Source organism: Oncorhynchus nerka, linkage group LG4, assembly GCF_034236695.1.
Source record: "Oncorhynchus nerka isolate Pitt River linkage group LG4, Oner_Uvic_2.0, whole genome shotgun sequence".
Taxonomy (NCBI): domain Eukaryota; kingdom Metazoa; phylum Chordata; class Actinopteri; order Salmoniformes; family Salmonidae; genus Oncorhynchus; species Oncorhynchus nerka.
Window position 1 is genome coordinate 38,017,662 of NC_088399.1, and position 19,477 is coordinate 38,037,138.

Here is a 19,477-nt window from a genome sequence, read left to right on the forward strand (position 1 = left end):
CTCGCTTGGCATATCAAGTGTGTCACCTTTTATTGGGATGGCAGGCGCAGTTCACCCTGTTAAACACTTATCTCTCTGGAAAGCACATCTGAGATAGGTTGCTAATAACCCAGAGCCTATGCATGAAAGAGCTTTCTGGTTTGACTATTCAGCCTAGATTGATTCATTGGAATTCCCTTGCCTTGTTGTCAGCTCAATTGTCAACACAATTGTCAACTTTGAATGTTGAATATGACGTGAACTTTGTAATAGGTTTTCCCTCTTTATCTCTCCTTATTCTTCTCTCCCGTCTCTCTCTTCCCTCAGGGTGGAACGAGCTCCTCATCGCATCCTTCTCGCACCGTTCGATAGCGGTGAAAGATGGGATCCTCCTGGCAACAGGGCTACACGTCCATCGTAACAGCGCCCACAGTGCTGGAGTGGGAGCCATCTTTGACAGGTAGTCATCATCACCCTGTTGGCACTGCCTTGATACAATCAGCTCTGTGAAATACATTTCTGTTGGTTGCTGTGTTATTCTTTATTACTAAGATTCCACGATTAGGGTAGGCCCTGACCTGTAACAGTGAAAATGGAGATGGAGACCTCAGTCAGAGTTTCTGAAGAAATCAATTTATGTGCGTTCCTGATGAAATCACACTCTTTTGACATGCAATCCCAATTCCAAGGCCGATATTTACCTTATTTTCCATGAATCACATTTGATGCCTATTGTGTGATCGTTCATTTTTCAGTCACATTTTTATTGACAGATGAATAGAAAAGAACAGTATCAAGTATTCCTTCTCAGTGTACACAGACGTTGATCAAGCCATCCAGTGTGAGATCAATCCAACAGATAGTCAGTATTGTAAACTCTAAACCCTGTGGCCCCCTGGTGTGCTGAGTCGCTAACTGAAGTGTTTTTTAGAGGGCAACAGCTCTCTCCCTGTCCGCTCTCTCTCTCTCTCTCTCTCTCTCTTTCCCACTTATCTCTCCCTCCGCTCTCCTTCTCTCATCTTTCTCTCTTTCCATCTCTCTCTTCTCTCTCTCCCCCCTCTCTCTCTTTCTCCATCTCTCTCTCCCTCTATCCCCAGCTGGGAGTCTGTGCTCAGTGATTAGCATACTGCCAGTTCACTACTTCCAAAGGATGGATCTCTGCATTAAGATGACTGATAATGTAGCTCTATATCCTCCTCTCTGAAGAGGGTGGTTAACTTAAGCACTCAATTCTTTTTTTACCCTCATTGTTCCAACAGGCAAATTAAATTAGGATGAGCTGAAATTGACTTTCGTCTCAGAGAGAGAGAGAGCGACAGAGGGAGGGAGGTGGAGAGAGAGACAGAGGGAGGTGGAGAGCGAGAGAGAGACAGAGGGAGGTGGAGAGAGACAGGGAGGTGGAGAGCGAGAGAGAGACAGAGGGAGGGGGAGAGCGAGAGAGACAGAAGGAGGTGGAGAGAGACAGAGGGAGGTGGAGAGCGAGAGAGACAGAGGGAGGTGGAGAGCGAGAGAGAGACAGAGGGAGGTGGAGAGCGAGAGAGAGACAGAGGGAGGTGGAGAGCGAGAGAGAGACAGAGGAAGGGGGAGAGCGAGAGAGACAGAGGGAGGTGGAGAGAGACAGAGGGAGGTGGAGAGCAAGAGAGACAGAAGGAGGTGGAGAGAGACAGAGGGAGGTGGAGAGAGACAGAGGGAGATGGAGAGCGAGAGAGACAGAGGGAGGTGGAGAGAGACAGAGGGAGGTGGAGAGAGACAGAGACAGAGGGAGGTGGAGAGAGACAGAGGGAGGTGGGAGAGAGACAGACAGAGGGAGGTGGAGAGCGAGAGAGAGACAGAGGGAGGTGGAAAGCGAGAGAGACAGAGGGAGGGAGGTGGAGAGCGAGAGAGACAGAGGGACGGAGGTGGAGAGCGAGAGAGACAGAGGGAGGTGGAGAGAGACAGAGGGAGGGAGGTGGAGAGCGAGAGAGAGACAGAGGGAGGTGGAGAGCGAGAGAGAGACAGGGAGGTGGAGAGCGAGAGAGAGACAGAGGGAGGTGGAGAGAGACAGAGACAGAAGGAGGGAGGTGGAGAGCGAGAGAGACAGAGGGAGAGCGAGAGAGACAGAGGGAGAGCGAGAGAGAGGGAGGTGGAGAGCGAGAGAGAGACAGAGGGAGGTGGAGAGAGACAAAAGGAGGTGGAGAGCAAAAGAGAGACAGAGGGAGGTGGAAAGCGAGAGAGACAGAGGGAGGTGGAAAGCGAGAGAGACAGAGGGAGGGAGGTGGAGAGCGAGAGAGAGACAGAGGGAGGTGGAGAGTGAGAGAGACAGAGGGAGGTGGAGAGTGAGAGAGACAGAGGGAGGTGGAGAGCGAGAGAGAGACAGAAGGAGGGAGGTGGAGAGAGACAGAGACAGAAGGAGGGAGGTGGAGAGCGAGAGAGACAGAGGGAGAGCGAGAGAGACAGAGGGAGAGCGAGACAGAGGGAGGTGGAGAGCGAGACAGAGGGAGGTGGAGAGTGAGAGAGACAGAGGGAGGTGGAGAGCGAGAGAGAGACAGAGGGAGGTGGAGAGAGACAGAGAGACAAAAGGAGGTGGAGAGCGAGAGAGAGACAGAGGGAGGTGGAGAGCGAGAGAGAGACAGAGGGAGGTGGAGAGATAGAGAGCGGGCGTGACGGAATTATAGAGGGGTGAGGAGTTCGAGCGGTAGCATCACACTCCCGAAACGCCGCCCCGCCCTTGTGATGTCACACGTTAGTCTGGGATTGTGTTTGTGCTAAGTTGTTCATGGATGTCCTTTTCTCAGCCATGTTCTAAAGCAGCTTGAATTACGTGGTGTAGGCAGGGCTGTGCGGTTTTCCACTGGTTTGAACATCCCCTGTGTGTCAGGGCAGTGGGGCCGTGTTGTCAATTGATTTGTACTGAGTTTCCATTGAGTTACACCTGTAGATAAAGGAGGGTGTAATGAAGGCTGACCTACGGAGGTGTTGCTGGCTGATGGTCAGATCTCTAAGAGCCTGTCTATGTGTCTCCCTCTCTCCATCCAGAGTGCTCACAGAACTGGTATCCAAGATGAGAGACATGCAGATGGACAAGACAGAGCTGGGTTGCCTTCGGGCTATCGTCCTCTTCAACCCAGGTATCACACACTCCTAACACCCCTTTAATCCAGAACCTTCTATTTAGATTATAATAATACAATAAAGGGCTCTGTTCCTGCTACTCTGACCTCACAAACAATGACTGCCTGTGATACCGGTGAACTTGCATACATGTGAAGCCTTCACACACACACACACACACACACACACACACACACACACACACACACACACACACACACACACACACTACCACCCCACCAGACCCTTGTTCCTGCCGTGGTTTCTCCCAACTACGAAAGTGCCCACAGTGCCCTCCACTAAAGCCCTCTGCTAGCCCTCTGCTCTATGGTACAGGCCAGGGTTATCTTCATTACCATGCTGAGTGCCCGTGCCAGCCCTGCCCCGCTGGCACCAGACGCGCTCCCTGTCTTTAATGAGTCTGTGCCATGGCCCCGGAGACAAAGAGCAGTGTGGGAGCGTGCCACTGGCCCACAGGGGCTCCGGCGGGCCTCATTCTCCCAGGACAGACTGCTCCTCTGTCCTCCAGAGTCACTCTGCTACAGACCTGGCTCTGGAACAGATCACAGTCTACTTTGCCCTAATTAGGAGCAGCTCACGGAGATGGCCTAACAGAGGGAATGCTGGGATTCAGAGAGGCTGAGTCCTTTCCCACACTGAGATGAGAGTATTGCTGTATTTAGGCCTTTTCACTTGCTGGCAATAAATGTTGAATCAGAAGTGTAGCGTACGGTTGAAGTTTACATACACTTAGGTTGGAGACATTAAAACTCATTTTTCAACCACTCCACACATTTCTTGTTAACAAACTATAGTTTTGGCAAGTCAGTTAGGACATCTACTTTGTGCCTGACACAAGTAATTTTTCCAACAATTGTTTACAGACAGATTATTTCACTTATGATTCACTGTATCACAATTCCAGTGGGTCAGAAGTTTACATACACTAAATTGACTGTGCCTTTAAACAGCTTGGAAAATTCCAGAAAATTATGTCATGACTTTAGAAGCTTCTGATAGGCTAATTTACATAATTTTAGTCAATTGGGGGTGTACCTGTGGATGTATTTCAAGGTCTACCTACAAAGTGCCTCTTTGCTTGACATCATGGGAAAATCAAAAGAAATCAGCCAAGACCTCAGAAAAACAACTGTAGACTTCCACAAGTCTGGTTCATCATTGGGAGCAATTTCCAAACACCTGAAAGTACCACGTTCATCTGTACAAACAATAGTACGCAAGTATAAACACCATGGGATCACGCAGCCGTTATAACGCTCAGGAAGGAGACGCGTTCTGTCTCCTAGAGCTGAATGCACTTTGGTGTGAAAAGTGCAAATCAATCCCAGAACAACAGCAAAGGACCTTGTGATCATGCTGGAAGAAACAGGTACAAAAGTATCTATATCCACAGTAAAACAAGTCCTATATCGACATAACCTGAAACGCCGCTCAGCAAGGAAGAAGCCACTGCTCCAGAACCGCCATAAAAAGCCAGACTTTGGTTTGCAACTGCACATGGGGACAAAGATTGTACTTTTTGGAGAAATGTCCTCTGGTCTGATGAAACAAAAATAGAACTGTTTGGCCATAATGACCATCGTTGTGTTTGGAGGAAAAATGGGGAGGCTTGCAAGCCGAAGAAAACCATCCCAACCGTGAAGCACGGGGGTGGCAGCATCATGTTGTGGGGGTGCTTTGCTGCAGGAGGGACTGGTGCACTTCACAAAATAGATGGCATTTTGAGGCAGAAAAATTATGTGAATATATTGAAGCAACATCTCAAGACATCAATCAGGAAGTTAAAGCTTTGTCGCAAATGGGTCTTCCAAATAAACAATGACCCCAAGCATACTTCCAAAGTTGTTGCAAAATGGCTTAAGGACAACAAAGTCAAGGTATTGGAGTGGCCATCACAAAGCCCTGATCTCAATCCTATAGACGTTTTGTGGGCAGAACTGAAAAAGCATGTGCGAGCAAGGAGGCCTACAAACCTGACTCAGTTACAACAGCTCTGTCAGGAGGAATGGGCCAAAATTCACCCAACTTATTGTGGGAAGCTTGTGGAAGGCTACCCGAAACGTTTGGCCCAAGTTAAACAATTGAAAGGCAATGCTACCAAATACTAATTGAGTGTATGTGAACTTCTGACCCACTGAGAATGTGATGAAAGAAATTAAAGCTGAAATCATTCTCTCTGCTATTATTCTGACATTTCACGTTCTTAAAATAAAGTGATGATCCTAACTGACCTAAAACAGGGACTTTTTACTAGGATTAAATATCAGGGATTGTGGAAAACTGAGTTTAAATGTATTTGGCTAAGGTGTATGTAAACTTCCGACTTCAACTGTTCATGTGTTGCCTCATCCAGCCTGTGTTTTGGGGAGAATTGCAATGCATATGTACAGTGCCTTCAGAAAGTATTCATACCCCTTGACTTTTTACACATTTTTTGTGTTACAGTCTGAATTTAAAATGCATTAAATTGAAGTCTTGTGTTACTAATCTACACCCAATACTCTATCATGTCAAAGTGGTGTTTTGTTTTTAGAATCTTTTACAAATTAATTAAATATGAAAAGCTGAAATGTCGATAAGTATTCAACGCCTTTGTTACGGCAAGCCTAAATAATTTAAAGAGTAAAAATGTGCTTAACAAATTACATGGACTCATTCTCTGTGCAGTAATAGTGGTTCACATTATTTTTTTATGATTACCCCATCGCTGTACCCCACACATACAATTATCTGTAAGGTCCCTCAGTCAAGTAGTGAATTTTAAGCACAGATTCAACCACAAAGACCAGGGAGGTTTTCCAATGGTTTGCAAAGAAGTTCACAGATTTTGTATTTTAAAAAAGCAGACACTGAATATCCCTTTAAGCATGGTGAATTTACTATTTAAACTTTGGATGGTGCATCAATACACCCAGTCACTACAAAGATGCTAACTCAGTTGCAGGGGAGGAAGGAACCCACACAGGGATTTCACCATGAGGCCAAGGTGACTTTAAAAGATAATTTAATGGCTGTGATATCATAAAACTGAGGCTAGATCAACAAAATTGTATTTACACCACAATACTAACATAAATGACAGAGTGAAAAGAAGGAAGCGTGTATAGAATACAAATATTCCAAAACATGCATCCTGTTTGCAAAAAACACTAAAGTAAGCACTGCAATAAATGTGCCACAGACGTTAACTTTTTGTCCTGAATACAAAGCATTATGTTTGAAGCAAATCCAACACAACATGTCACTGAGTACCGCTCTTCATATTTTCAAGCATGGTGGTGGCTGCATCATGTTATGGGTATGCTTGTCATTGCCAAGGACTAGGGAGTTTTTTTAATAAAAAGAAACTGAATATAGAGCTAAGCACAGGTAAAATCCTAGACGAAAACTTGGTTCAGTCTGCTTTCCAACAGACACTGGGTGACAAATTCACCTTTCAGCAGGACAATAACCTAAAATACAGGCCAAATATACACTGGAGTTGCTTACTAAGACGACATTGAATGTTCCTGAGTGGCCTAGTTGCAGTTTTGACTCAGGATCGGTGGGTCCCCCACGGGACGGTTGAGCTAACGTAGGCTAATGCGATTAGCACGAGGTTGTAAGTAGCAACAACATTTCCTAGGACATAGACATATCTGATATTGGCAGAAAGCTTAAATTCTTGTTAATCTAACTGCGCTGCCCAATTCACAGTAGCTATTATAGTGAAATAATACCATGTTATTGTTTGAGGAGAGTGCACAGTTATGAACTTGAAAAGTTATTAATAAACCAATTAGGCACATTTGGGCAGTCTTAACACAACATTTTGAACAGAAATACAATGGTTCATTGGATCAGTCTAAAAATATATATAAAAAAATATCCGTGCATCAGGTCCTGAGCTACAGGCAGTTAGATTTGGGTATGTCATTTTTAAAAAAGGGGGCGGATCCTTAAGAGATTTTAAGATGCACTCCAGGATCTTAAGCACAACAATGTTGTAACATATATTAAGAATTGGATTTGCAACATATCATACCAATATATATATATATTTAAGATGACGTAGTACACAATTTAATGACGTAGTACACAATTTAATGACGTAGTACACAACAAAACGGGGACTACTTTTGGCTCATGAGCATCACTTTCAAAACTACTGGCTAAAATTATCCAAAGGTTTGAGAGTGCATCTTTAAATCAGCTTAAAGATCTATGGCAAGACTTGAAAATGTGTGTTGAGCATTGATCAGCAAAAAACTTGAGAGAGCTTGAAGAATTGAACAAAAAAATATTGTACTATCAAGGTGTGGGAAACTCTCAGATACTCCCAGCTGTAATGTCTGTCAAAGAGGATTCTAACATATATTGACAGGGGTGTGAATACTTATCTAATCAAGATATATGTTTTATTTTTCATATTTTATTTGATCAAATGTTAGAATTTGACATTACAGAGTATTTTTTGTAGATCGTTGACCAAAAAATGACAATTAAATCAATGTTAATCCCACTTTGTAACACAACATAATGTGGGAAAAGTTAAGGGGTGTGAATGCTTTCTGAAGGCACCGTATAGGGGACCCAGACCAGTAGGGCAGCTCACATGTCATTTGTCTTAAAGCCTTCTGATGACAGCATGCAGGTGTCAACCTTCAGGGGCAGCCAGGCTGTACATACATTCGTACTGTGATATCCTGTGACTGTTGTGCCTAGTTGTCTGATGCAGTGCGTGTCTGTGTGTGTCTCTACTCAGACTCTAAAGGCCTGTCTAACCCAGGTGAGGTGGAGGCTTTGAGAGAGAAGGTCTACGCCTCTCTGGAGGCCTACTGCAAACAGAAATACCCAGATCAGCCTGGCAGGTACGAATACACGTACCTCCCTCTCTTTCTTTATATCTCTCTTTTCTCGCTCTTCCTCCACTCGTCTGTCAGTGTGTTTGGCAGAAATTGCGTTATGTTTATATTGTACATGTATGATTATGTCATGGGCAACCCTGTCATGACTTAGTGTACATCAACATTTGAGACAACATCTTGTCTAAATCCATGTCTTATTTTCTGTCACGCTAATCACTGCTTTGTGTCTTTGATTGGGTTAGGTTTGCCAAGCTGTTGCTACGGTTACCAGCCCTGCGCTCCATTGGTCTGAAGTGTCTGGAGCACCTGTTCTTTTTCAAGCTCATCGGGGACACGCCCATCGACACCTTCCTCATGGAGATGCTAGAGGCGCCCCACCAAATGACATAACTGCAGGCGGTGCGTCACCCGTGTTCCCCCCCGCCCCCTCCACCCCTAACCCGCTGGACAGCAAGAGTGGTCCTGCAAACCGTTCCCCCTTGAGAGACTGATGTCTCCTCCCTTTCTACCCTCTTTGATGTGTTTCAAAAAACAAGTTCAATGGATATGGGTCTGTTTTATATATTGTACAAATATATAAATATAAATATATATATATAACTCATGAGAGACAACGATGGACTGGAGATGAAACGGACCGAGGAGAAGAGAAGTGTTTGAAGCCATTGTTTTGTAAGGTGAAACAACAGCAGAGTAGACCAGGTGTAACATGTAGCTGTCTGCAGGTGTATCTTGAACTGTTCCATCATTGGATGCACAGCAGCGTAGTAATTGGGACAATCGTGTTTTGGACTTGTTGAAGAGAGGCGGGGCTGCATGGGCTGTCCCTGGCTCTGATTGGAGCCGTCTCACTTTTAGAACTAACTTAATGTTCTGTGTGCAGAGGGGAGGAGCCAGGCCCGGTCTTGTCTGGTCCGGTTGGGTCTGTTTTGAGGTGTATTGTAGACAAGGACTCAGAGGTGAGAACATGTAGATGAACGGTGCTCCACTCAGGTCTCTGAACCCAAACTCAGCCGTTTCTCCACATCTCCTTATTCTATTAGCACTGTGTGAACATGAGAGGAGAGACGCTACATCGGTCCAGTGTTCAGAGGCTCATATAGCTTCAGAGACTGATTGGAGTGAAAGCCTGCAGTGTGGCCTCTTAGGACCAGAGCTGATGACCTCCATGTGGCGTGACTGTCTGCACAGAGAAGCTTCTCTCTGGAACTACTCATTCTGGTGTACTGGACTGACGTTAGGCACAGTGTGTATCTGCAGTCTCCCTGACATAGGCCCTATACTACATGTCATTACTGTGTGATCTGGAAGGTTGCCACTGGAAGGAAAGCAAACAGATATATGTTCTCATACTACAATTATTTGTCCTGTTTCCTGTCTGAGTTAAGGTGACCACAAAATGAAGAAGAAATAGACAGATGATTTGACTGAACTGTGCTGTAAGGAAATAGTGTCCGCTGATCTGAACTAAGTGCTTTTTAAAGTGATGCCATGTCTTTGTCATGTCTCCCTCCACCTCTGAGACCTTTTGTTCCACTCTTCTGTGAATTTCAACACACCATGATTGACCTTCACACAGCAACCAAGCCTGCTGTTCCTCACAGTGTAACCTAGCTTTAGAAGGTCTTTGACCTGTACTGGACATTACAAGCACACACACAGTGTTGATGGTATATGTTTCATTATTCATTTGCAAAACTATTTGAAATTACCTCTGTTTTCACCCCGCCCCCCGCTCTGCTTCAATGCAGTCATGTTTATGGCTAGATGTACTCTTATTGCTTGGCACTTAACCTCAGTATTGTGGAGCTCATGCTGCTCCATTGCAAGCTCACCTCTGGGGCAGCCAGATCAGGCTGAGGCCCAGGCCATCCATCCACTCTGACTGAAGGATGTGGGCCTGGTGAAGAGACAGAGACTGTTGACTACTCTGCTGCCCAGCCTCCCCTCACCCTCAGAGGGATCCATAGCCTGCACTTCTGTGGACAACACAGTTTCATTTAAGTCAAATGAAAATGTTAAATATGTAACGTTATGTATAAATCTGCTATATGCCCATATTGCGCTTTTTTTCTTTCTATGCTACAGCTGCTGCATAACTATGCATCTAGTGTTTCTTTTCTCCAAAGATTGTCCATGGAGTGGTTTCGTTGTTATTCTAAAGGGGTGGTTAAACCCTGTCCTGGAGGACAGCAGATTGCTTTGGATTTCAATCAACTTTATCAGAGATCCAGGAGCGAGTTTGGCAGTCCACATTATGATAGCAGACTAGGGAGAGCCACAGAGAAATAGAATAGAACATTTGCTTTGCGATAGAGAGTTTGACCAGCGAGAATAGAGAATTTGGTGACTATGGGAGAGCTGTGACTTCCCCCTAGTGGAAGAGATGCAGCACTGCAAACATTACTTGAATTTTGTACAAGTATTTAACCAGAAATGGCACTTTTTCATGACATTATCAATGTTCATTTTTGTCTTTGGTCAGTCAAAACTTCAACGTGTTTTTGCTCGCAGAAAGATTGAATGAATAAGAATAACCTCAGCAGGATTGATTGACACGTCCTTAGTTCAAATCTAGCTTGTGTATTTTAGTGCGGTGATTGCATTTTCATTAGGTCATATTTTAAACTATTTAGGAGAAGAAGATTTGTGTTTAGGCCAATTCTGTCTAAACAATATTTTTAATCGAGGCTAATTGTAATTGTCAAAAAAAACAAATGAATTGGCTCATTGTTCAAATGATACCAATTTAAGCACTAGTAAAAGTAATTATCTGGAACATGAGTAGATCAAATCAAACATTTCAGAAAAATAACCACATGCTTTTTAGATGTACACCTGCTCACTTGTGTCTGATGTCTCCTATTCTCTGCTTGATCAGGTTAATGTGATTCAAGACCCCAGGTGTATACTGTACGTTAAAGCCATATGCAGATGTGCAAGCTCGCTCACTCCTGCAGGGATTGGACAGAGAAGGGTCCTCTGGACGGATACAGAAATGATTAGATAGAATGAATAGCTACGGAAAATGCTTTATATACCATAAAGCTATATTTTGTCTAGATGTGTACATATTTATAAATATCTCTAATTCCGTTCTGTGTTTCCAGTTAATTTAGAGCAACAGGGAGACAAGTAGTTCAGTTAAAACTATCTGAGCCAGGCCTGATTCCAGTGTTATACTCAATAGTTTCTTGGTGTTTGTCAAAAAATGTCATGTACTTTTTTACATTGACCTCGATTCTCTAAAAGCAAAAGTCTTCAATCAACCAGCATAATACAAGGACCGCAAAGCCCTAACCCTCACCAGCTAACAGCTGTTCTATATGGGACCTGAAAACAGCAACAAAAAAAAAACGGGTTATTACACACAAAAGACATGAAGCCCTCCAATCTATTTATTGCTTAGCAAACTTGTATGTTCAACGTTATCAGGAAACGCTGAACTCATGACACAATCAGATTTCTTTGTCGAATTCAGCAAAATGTCAAGAAAGAAAAAAACCTTCTTGACATGTATTTTTGTACAAAGGTAATTTTATCCCTTGCTTATGTACTCTGTACCTGCCATTTTCCTCCTGTGGGCTGTTGTATACATTGTTTGTGTAAATGTTGATTTAAAATGGGGAAGGGAAAAGTGAGAAGAGAGATTGCAGTGACACCCTGGTAACTGTCGCCTATACTTTGCCTTTTCGGGCCTATCGATACGATTGTCCTCTCATTACATTGTCTATTTTTACCGAGTTGGAAAACGTCATCTGTTCTTTGTGGGTTGTTCTCCGATATTCTATCTTTCATGGAAAGACAAAAAGATTATTAAAAAAGATCTCAAAGTAAATGTTGTTGATGCTCCTTTTATCTTTGTGCTGTTATGTGTTGTCCTCTCCCCTAATAAAATTACATTTAAAGACGACTGCCTGAAAACAGCCTGTGAGACATCGATTCGAGTCAGAAACAGTTATTCAAAATTGACTAGTTTAAATAGGATAATTGGTCATAAAGTGAGTCTCATCGAAGTTTGGAACATCCACGAAGGTTGGGTTTTGATTTGATTATGTCCATTTTCCTACTAACATGGGTTGAACAGCTGCGGAGATGCTATATCTAATAGCTTAAATTGAGACAGACCTGCCTAGCAGCTCCGACTTTGTTCACATAAGGCAACACGTTGCGCATTTTTTACGTTACGATGTAAAACTGCTCAACTTAAAACATCCTTCGCAAAATAGTCAACATTCCACATCTGTCTGAAGGGGGTAAAACATCATTAATCAAACGCGGTATCGGCTAGGAAACACCTCCAAGAATGAAATCTCGTTTTAAAATGATCAACAGAACACATGCCAATTGGCATGTTCAGTGGCTCTAACGTCGTCACGCAGTTATAACGAATTTGTTTAGAAAGTGCCACTGATCACCACATTTCACATCTTAAAAAATGCTCTTTATTAATTCACAAGGTATAGCTGTCAAATGCAAATTCACAAAAAAAAATCCAGATTGACTAAATGCAGACACAGAATTTCATGCAGTCCTTGATACCACTGCAGTGCAATGAACATCCAGATAGGAGAGCAGGAAAACAAGTCCATGTTGTGTATTGAACTACTAGCTATCAAGACAGTTAAACAAGAACGATACAGAAAGACAGCCAAAAATATTGCTCGTCTTAACACATATGTTGATGTAGCAATATGTACAGAATATGGAGCACAAAAATACTTGCATTTGGTCACTGTGCTTTGAAATCTAAACCAGGCTGTGTTAACGTAATGACAGCCAACATAAGAACAGTGCAAGGCGATGGACTGGATGCATCTCGAAAAGAATCATCCAAATGAAAAACAGCCTCTGAGTTCATTTCTTTCCTCACAATTGACATTACTTTGATAAGGATTGAGTGGAGACCAGTAAAATGCACTGACAGTACAGGCAAGAGCCCCTTCAATGTAGGCTCTTGTCGATATACTTCTCAACCCACCGTTTATACCTGTGAATTCTAGAGGGATCAGTTGAGCACCAACAATGTATTATACAGAATCAGAATACACCTAGTAAAATGTAGGAGTTCAGAACAAGGCAGCGCTCGCTGTTCCGAGCATAGTGTCGATACCAAACTAGAGAAACTGTTAGTTGAGTGACTTGTAGAGAAGTAGTTGAGAAACTGCTGGCAAAACTAAACTCCTTGTTGAAATAGATTGTATGTCTAATTAAACTCGACACGCTATGGAAATTCCCCTGCGAGGGCCAGTAAAACTCGTCCATTTGTCAAAAAATGTATTTAACCCCTTCAATGCATTCTGAGCTTTGAATATTGTTTTATGACAAATACAACAAAACAAAAATTAACCTCAAGCTCTCCCCTGTATGAAGCTTTGTTTCAACTCCTCTTCATAGACTGTTTAATTACAAGTATTGGAAATATGACAGTTACCACTTATCCATTAGCCTGGTCACAGATCTGTTTGTGCTATCATGTCACCAACATGTTTGGTATGACACAAACAGATCTGTGACCAGGCTACTGATCTACTGCATTTCAAATGAGACTTACAGTGGTTAAAAGTGAAATGTCAGACACCAAAACAGTGAAGCAGCCTGTTAGTCTGAAGAAAAAACACCTTACATGGTGAATAGGAGAACTTACTTGAGGCCAATCCAATCTGGCAAAAACAAAGCGTGTATCAATACTAAGACACCTACACATAGAGAGTAAAAGCATAAGATACCATGTGACCATTTTCCTCATGAATGACAAAGGATGATTCTCATATTCCAATTGATGAAACACAAACCTCCAGCTCACAGTAAGAGTAAGGCAGAGATAGTAGAGCATGTAAGGGCACAAGCAAGACCAAGCAGAGGGTTGTGGTGGTTGAGTTGGGGTTTGCTCTGGTTCTGGGTGAAGGGTAGGTGTGTGGTTGTGGTGATGTTCTGGACTTGCGTTCCTTTTCTTCTTCTAGTTGAGGCTCAGTCCTCAAGGCATTCGGGTCCAGCTAAAAACAGTCAAATGAAAAGTACAATAAAATGAAAATACAATAAGCACGCACGGGGGCTTAGCAGTCGCTCCTCCACAGTTTGATGGTTTTGTCGTTTTCTAGCGCCGCAGACGCAATGATGTTCTCTGTGGGGTGGCAGGCAGTAGAAATCACCACATCTAGGACAGAGATGGCGGGAGGGAGAAGAGAAAAGCAGAGAATGAAAGACATTTTGTGAGCATTTTTCATCTCAAAGTAGTAATCAGTTTCATCAAGCTCTGACTACTCTACCTGTATGACCCTGTAGTTTCTGTACGATCTCCTTGGTCTGCAGGTTCCAGATGTACACCATGTTGTCCTCCGAGCCAGAGACAATCCACTGAGAGATGCAGAGCATAAGAGAATGATACTTCATAAGACGCTATTGGGAAAAGCATACAAGTCATCATCTCGTAAATCATAATTTTTTTTGTTGTCTTATTATTTTTTAAATTATATTTTATTTAAAAAAAAATACCTTTCCACCGGTGACAGAGAAATTGGCAAATATGCAGTACTTTTCGTTTTTGTGGCCGGTGTATGTTTTCAAGCACTGGAATGAGAGGAGAACACTTACTGAAGAGAACTGAAACATCTGAATCAAGAGCATTCCACAACACCATGGTTGGAACATGAAGACATATCTTACCTTTCCTTTGCTGTAGTCCCAAAGCTTCAGGGTGCTAAAATAAATCATAATAATCCCCATTAGAAGACAGCATCCCAACAGAAACGATGGTGAATAATTAATTAGCATTTATGAGTGATGAAGTCTTTTTTTTTTTGTAGATTTGCTTGAGCGTTCCTTCCCAAATGAAACGCTTTGGTCTAGTGGTACTGGACAGTCCAATAGGGCCCACTACTGGTGCAGTAGCGCATGACAAAGATGCCGTGGTACTGGACAGTCCAATAGGGCCCACTACTGGTGCAGTAGCGCATGACAAAGATGCCGTGGTACTGTGCACGTCATATCCTATTGAGTTTAAGGGAAAGTGACAGTTCTCTACTGATAATCTAACACTCACTTGTCCAATGTGGCAGCCAGGATGTATTTTCCGTTTGGTGAGAACTTCACAAATGACACCGGGGGGTTGTCATCATCTGCAAAACACCGAAGAATTCACTCACAGAAAAATACTATACAATTGTATATTTCCCATAAATGTATAGAAAAAAATGAAATGTATGAAAACATAAGCAAATATTAGAATATTCACACAAAATACGCACATTTTACCAGCAACGGCATCTTGCGAATAAAAGGCTGTGCGTAATGACGTAGGCCACAAAAAGCACGTTGTCATATAACTTTTCATTAACAGAATTTAAAAAACAGACATTCTATGCGTTTCCATCCAATTTATATGATGATGATGATGGTTTTGGCACAACAAAGAATTCTGTGATGAACAGAAAAAGTGCCAAACTATGGTCTTAGCATGCGCTCTAGTGCAGTGGATACATGAGATTATAAATAAGAGCAGGATCATTTTTATTTGTCAATTGACAGCCAATAATCAATCATCATGTCACCAGCATAAAAATCCCTGGATATCTGTTGAGGAAAGCAGCATGTAACTCATCACCTTGCACTTTCACCACCCTGTGAAGTTCATCGGAACGTGTTTGATCTGTAGCCTAATAGACTGTGCATGCTTTTTTAAAGTCCAGGTAGTGGGACGACACAACATACGATCGCGTGACTGCAAATTTATGTCGATATGATGGTTATTCCAAAACAAATAGTTTCCACTGCAATTTGTCACATGATCTAATAACAGACAAGAAAATGATTCACCCGTCTAGCGTATTTGATTTAGTCAATATTTAAGAAATGTACCAACAATTTGATAGTTTCCATCAGGCCTGTTGAGACATTTTTATCCGATATGCATGGTTGGATTGAAACCTGGTTACAGATGCTGCCATTCTAGCTGGTGAAGCTTACCAATTAGTGTTTTCAGACATTGTCCCGATGCTGTGTCCCAGATTCGGCTATGGACAGACAGAAGATATTAACGTCAATACATTTCTCAAATGATATCCAAACACTCCCAATATTTATGTTAAATTGTCCATCATTAAAACGCAGATGTTCTTTTAAGTTACACTTACAGGCAAAGTACATTCAACAAATTATATATATATATTTTTTTTAATCCCTCACCAGAGGCCATCGTAGCTGCTAGACACAATCAATGAGCCATCTCTGTTGAAATGGACCTACACAGCAACATAGAGCAGATTAGAGATGTACAGTGCCTTCGGAAAGTATTCAGACCCTTTTCCACATTTTGTTGTTACAGCCTTCTAAAATTGATTAAATAAACACATTTCCTCAGCAATCTACACACAATACCCCATAATGACAAAGTGAAGTGAACCCACACAGAAAAACCTTATTTACATAAGTATTCAGACCCTTTGCCATGAGACTCTAAATTGAGCTCAGGTGCATCCGGTTTCCATTGATCATCCTTGAGCTGTTTCCACAACTTTACTGGAGTCCACCTGTGTTAAATTCAATTGATTGGACATGATTTTGAAAAGGCAAACACCTGTCTATATAAGGTCCAATAGTTGACTGTTCATGTCAGAGCAAAAACCAAGCCATGAGGTCGAAGGAATTGTCCGTAGTGCTCCGAGACAGGATTGTGTCGAGGCACAGATCTGGGGAAGGGTACAAAAACATTTTTGCAGCATTGATGGTCCCCAAGAACACAGTGGCCTCCATCATTCTTAAATAGAAGAAGTTTTGAACCACCAAGACTCTTCCTAGGGCTGGACACCTGGCCAAACTAAGCAATTGGGTGACAAGGGCCTTGGTCAGGGAGGTGACCAAGCACCCGATGGTTACTCAAAGAGCTCTAGAGTTCCTCTGTGGAGATGGTAGATGTACAGTGCCAGAAGGACAACCATCTCTGCAGCATTCCACCAATCAGGCCCCTATGGAAGAGTGGCCAGACAGAAGCCACTCCTCAGTAAAAGGCACCTGACAGCCCACTTAGATTTTGCCAAAAGGCACCTAAATACTCTCAGACCATTAGAAACGAGATTATTTGGTCTGATCAAACCAAGATTGAACTCTTTGGCCTGAAAGCCAAGCGTCACATCTGGGGGTAACCTGGCACCATCCGTACTGTGAAGCATAGTGGTGGCAGCATCATGCTGTGGGGATGTTTTTCAGCGGCAGGGACTGGGAGACTAGTCAGGATCGAGGGAAAGATGAACTGAGCAAAGTAGAGAGATCCTTGATGAAAACCTGCTCCAAAGCGCTCAGGACATCAGACTGGGGCGAAGGTTCACCTTCCAACAGGACAACAACCATAAGCACACAGCCAAGACAATGCAGGAGTGGCTTCGGGACAAGTCTCTGAATGTCCTTGAGTAGCTCAGCCAGAGCCCAGACTTGAAGCCGATCAAACATCTCTGTGCAGCAACGCTCCCCAACCAACCTGACAGAGCATGAGAGGATCTGCAGAGAAGAATGTGAGAAACTCCCCAAATACAGGTGTACCCAAAAAGACTTAAGGCTGCAACCGCTACCAAAGGTGTTTCAAAAATGTACTGAGTAAAGGGTCTGAATACTTCTGTAAATTCCAGTTGTTTTATTTATAAATTTGCAAAAATTAATAAAACCTGTTTTTGCACTGTCATTATGGGGTATTGTGTGTAGATTGATGAGGGGTAAAAAAAAAAACGTAATCCATTTTAGAATAAGGCTGTAACGTAAGAAAATGTGGAAAAAGTCAAGGGGTCTGAATACTTTCCAAATGCACACTGACCAGATGGTGTGATAATCAACTACTATAAGCTAATAAGCAGAAAAATCTATTATCTGAAGTACATTGTTTTAGGTTCATTGAAGGTGTCTACATGTGCATAATCTCTTACTGCAGAGACTGGGTCAGAGTGGGCCGGCAGGGTCTTCAAGCATTTGCCGGTTTTAACATCCCATATCCGCACACTCTCGTCAAACTAGAAGAGAACTCATGTTAGCACACACAGCAACAAATATTCATCACTCCTTGGTAGAAATCAGGGTTGGCAATAACCTTTTCTATGTCAAAAATATTACAATAGCAGTGTTGCATTAGTAGGTAGGACTCACTGATCCAGACACGATGAGATTGGACTGGGGATTAAAGTTGCAGCAGAAGACATAGTTGCTGTGGCCTTTCAATGTCTTCAAACATTTCCCCTGCAATAGGAAATGAGTGTGTTTAAATTAAACATGTTCACAGTATGAGCTCATTATGGTCGATCCAACATCCACTGCATGGAGGGTCTCGAAGTAGCGATTATGATGCAACTGCAGAGAAAACAGTTGAAGGTAGTTTAAGGAGACGTCGCTGAATAGCATTAGTGCAATGCCTGGAAGTCTACCAGAACAGCAGACTTCCTACCAGTCATTGCGCTACAGCTAGTTAGCATTGGCTTGGGAAACTACCTCTTAACTTCCATCATACTGGACGCAGAGACATAACAATTGTATTCATGAGTTCATCTGACTCTTGGTAAGTAGAAAAGTAGACAAAATCTCACATTATCCTTTTAATACCATGACAATGTGGGCGGGGAAAGAAATCCCTACCCAGTGGGCTTGACATGATAAAGACGTCTTTTATTAGTTGAAATCGGGTCGAGATGTCTTATAACCAAATCACAACCAGATTAAGATGGTTTTTTCATGAAGTCATTTAGAAATCATTAAAAAAAATCTTATTTTGATTGATATCTGTGTGAAATCCATCAATTGGGAACTAAATGAATTTATTTAAATTGACTGATTTCCAAATATGAACTGCAGCGCCGTAAAATCGTTGGAATTGTTGCGTTTATATAAACATGTCCATAGTGTTTGTAGGCCATGCCCCCATTGCATAGAAGACACTAGAACAATTATTAAGCTATCAGCTATAGCTATCAGAGATGGTCCCTAATTTAGATTTTTTTTTTTAAATTTGACTTTAAGACTGCCAAGCTGTCCTCAATTTGGGGAACCTCTGTCCGAGACAATGGAGCGGTGTGTTTATAGAAAGTTGTTTGAATATTAACGTGTTAGGATTAAAGCTAAACTTTACCACTAAGGATCAGCTCAAACATTTCATTATCCAACTGACATTTCATTTTGTTATCCTCTTACAATGTTTCAGATTGATGACCAATGAATTAAATGTCCCACTTCAATATGAAGGGTCAGAGGAACAAATATGCCTTTGCCACCACGTGTGTGTGCTCAATTGTAGTTGGTAAGTAAATGTGAAAAGTTGAGACATTTGACAAACAATGAGACATTTTTAGTAGACTATGACTGTTAAAGATATTATACTGTGCATTACTGTTCTGTCCTGCATGCCGACATTATGCCAATCATTCATACATATTCTTCTCTTATTATGCTTACAGTAAGTGTCATGAAAAGCCATACAACTCAGGAGGTCGATCCACCGTTGGCCCCCCAGAAAGTCCTAAAATATGCCCCTGACCTCCGCGGTGGAGGACGCAAAGTATGTACATGAG

At 42.5% G+C, this 19,477-nt stretch overlaps 2 protein-coding genes across 6 annotated transcripts in view; one reads left to right on the forward strand and one right to left on the reverse strand.

Moving 5' to 3' along the window:
* The window catches only part of LOC115117569 (retinoic acid receptor RXR-alpha-A), a 252,606-nt gene extending 240,831 nt beyond the window's left edge, over nucleotides 1-11,775 (forward strand). For all 5 annotated transcript variants that reach the window (XM_065017491.1, XM_065017493.1, XM_065017494.1 and 2 more), the window contains exons 8-11: nucleotides 307-439; nucleotides 2,995-3,086; nucleotides 7,835-7,940; nucleotides 8,180-11,775. In XM_065017491.1, the coding sequence (XP_064873563.1) occupies nucleotides 307-439; nucleotides 2,995-3,086; nucleotides 7,835-7,940; nucleotides 8,180-8,327 (479 nt within the window). In that variant the 3' untranslated portion in view covers nucleotides 8,328-11,775. The remainder of the gene's footprint in view (nucleotides 1-306; nucleotides 440-2,994; nucleotides 3,087-7,834; nucleotides 7,941-8,179) is intronic.
* Nucleotides 11,776-12,359: 584 nt separating this feature from the next.
* Nucleotides 12,360-19,477, reverse strand: part of LOC115123636 (WD repeat-containing protein 5) — a 29,512-nt gene continuing 22,394 nt past the window's right edge. The window contains exons 6-14 of the mRNA XM_029652989.2: nucleotides 18,066-18,155; nucleotides 17,849-17,932; nucleotides 16,122-16,177; nucleotides 15,903-15,949; nucleotides 14,980-15,055; nucleotides 14,604-14,637; nucleotides 14,433-14,507; nucleotides 14,207-14,294; nucleotides 12,360-14,094 (exon numbers count right to left, since the gene is read on the reverse strand). Of these exons, the coding sequence (XP_029508849.1) occupies nucleotides 13,994-14,094; nucleotides 14,207-14,294; nucleotides 14,433-14,507; nucleotides 14,604-14,637; nucleotides 14,980-15,055; nucleotides 15,903-15,949; nucleotides 16,122-16,177; nucleotides 17,849-17,932; nucleotides 18,066-18,155 (651 nt within the window). The 3' untranslated portion in view covers nucleotides 12,360-13,993. The remainder of the gene's footprint in view (nucleotides 14,095-14,206; nucleotides 14,295-14,432; nucleotides 14,508-14,603; nucleotides 14,638-14,979; nucleotides 15,056-15,902; nucleotides 15,950-16,121; nucleotides 16,178-17,848; nucleotides 17,933-18,065; nucleotides 18,156-19,477) is intronic.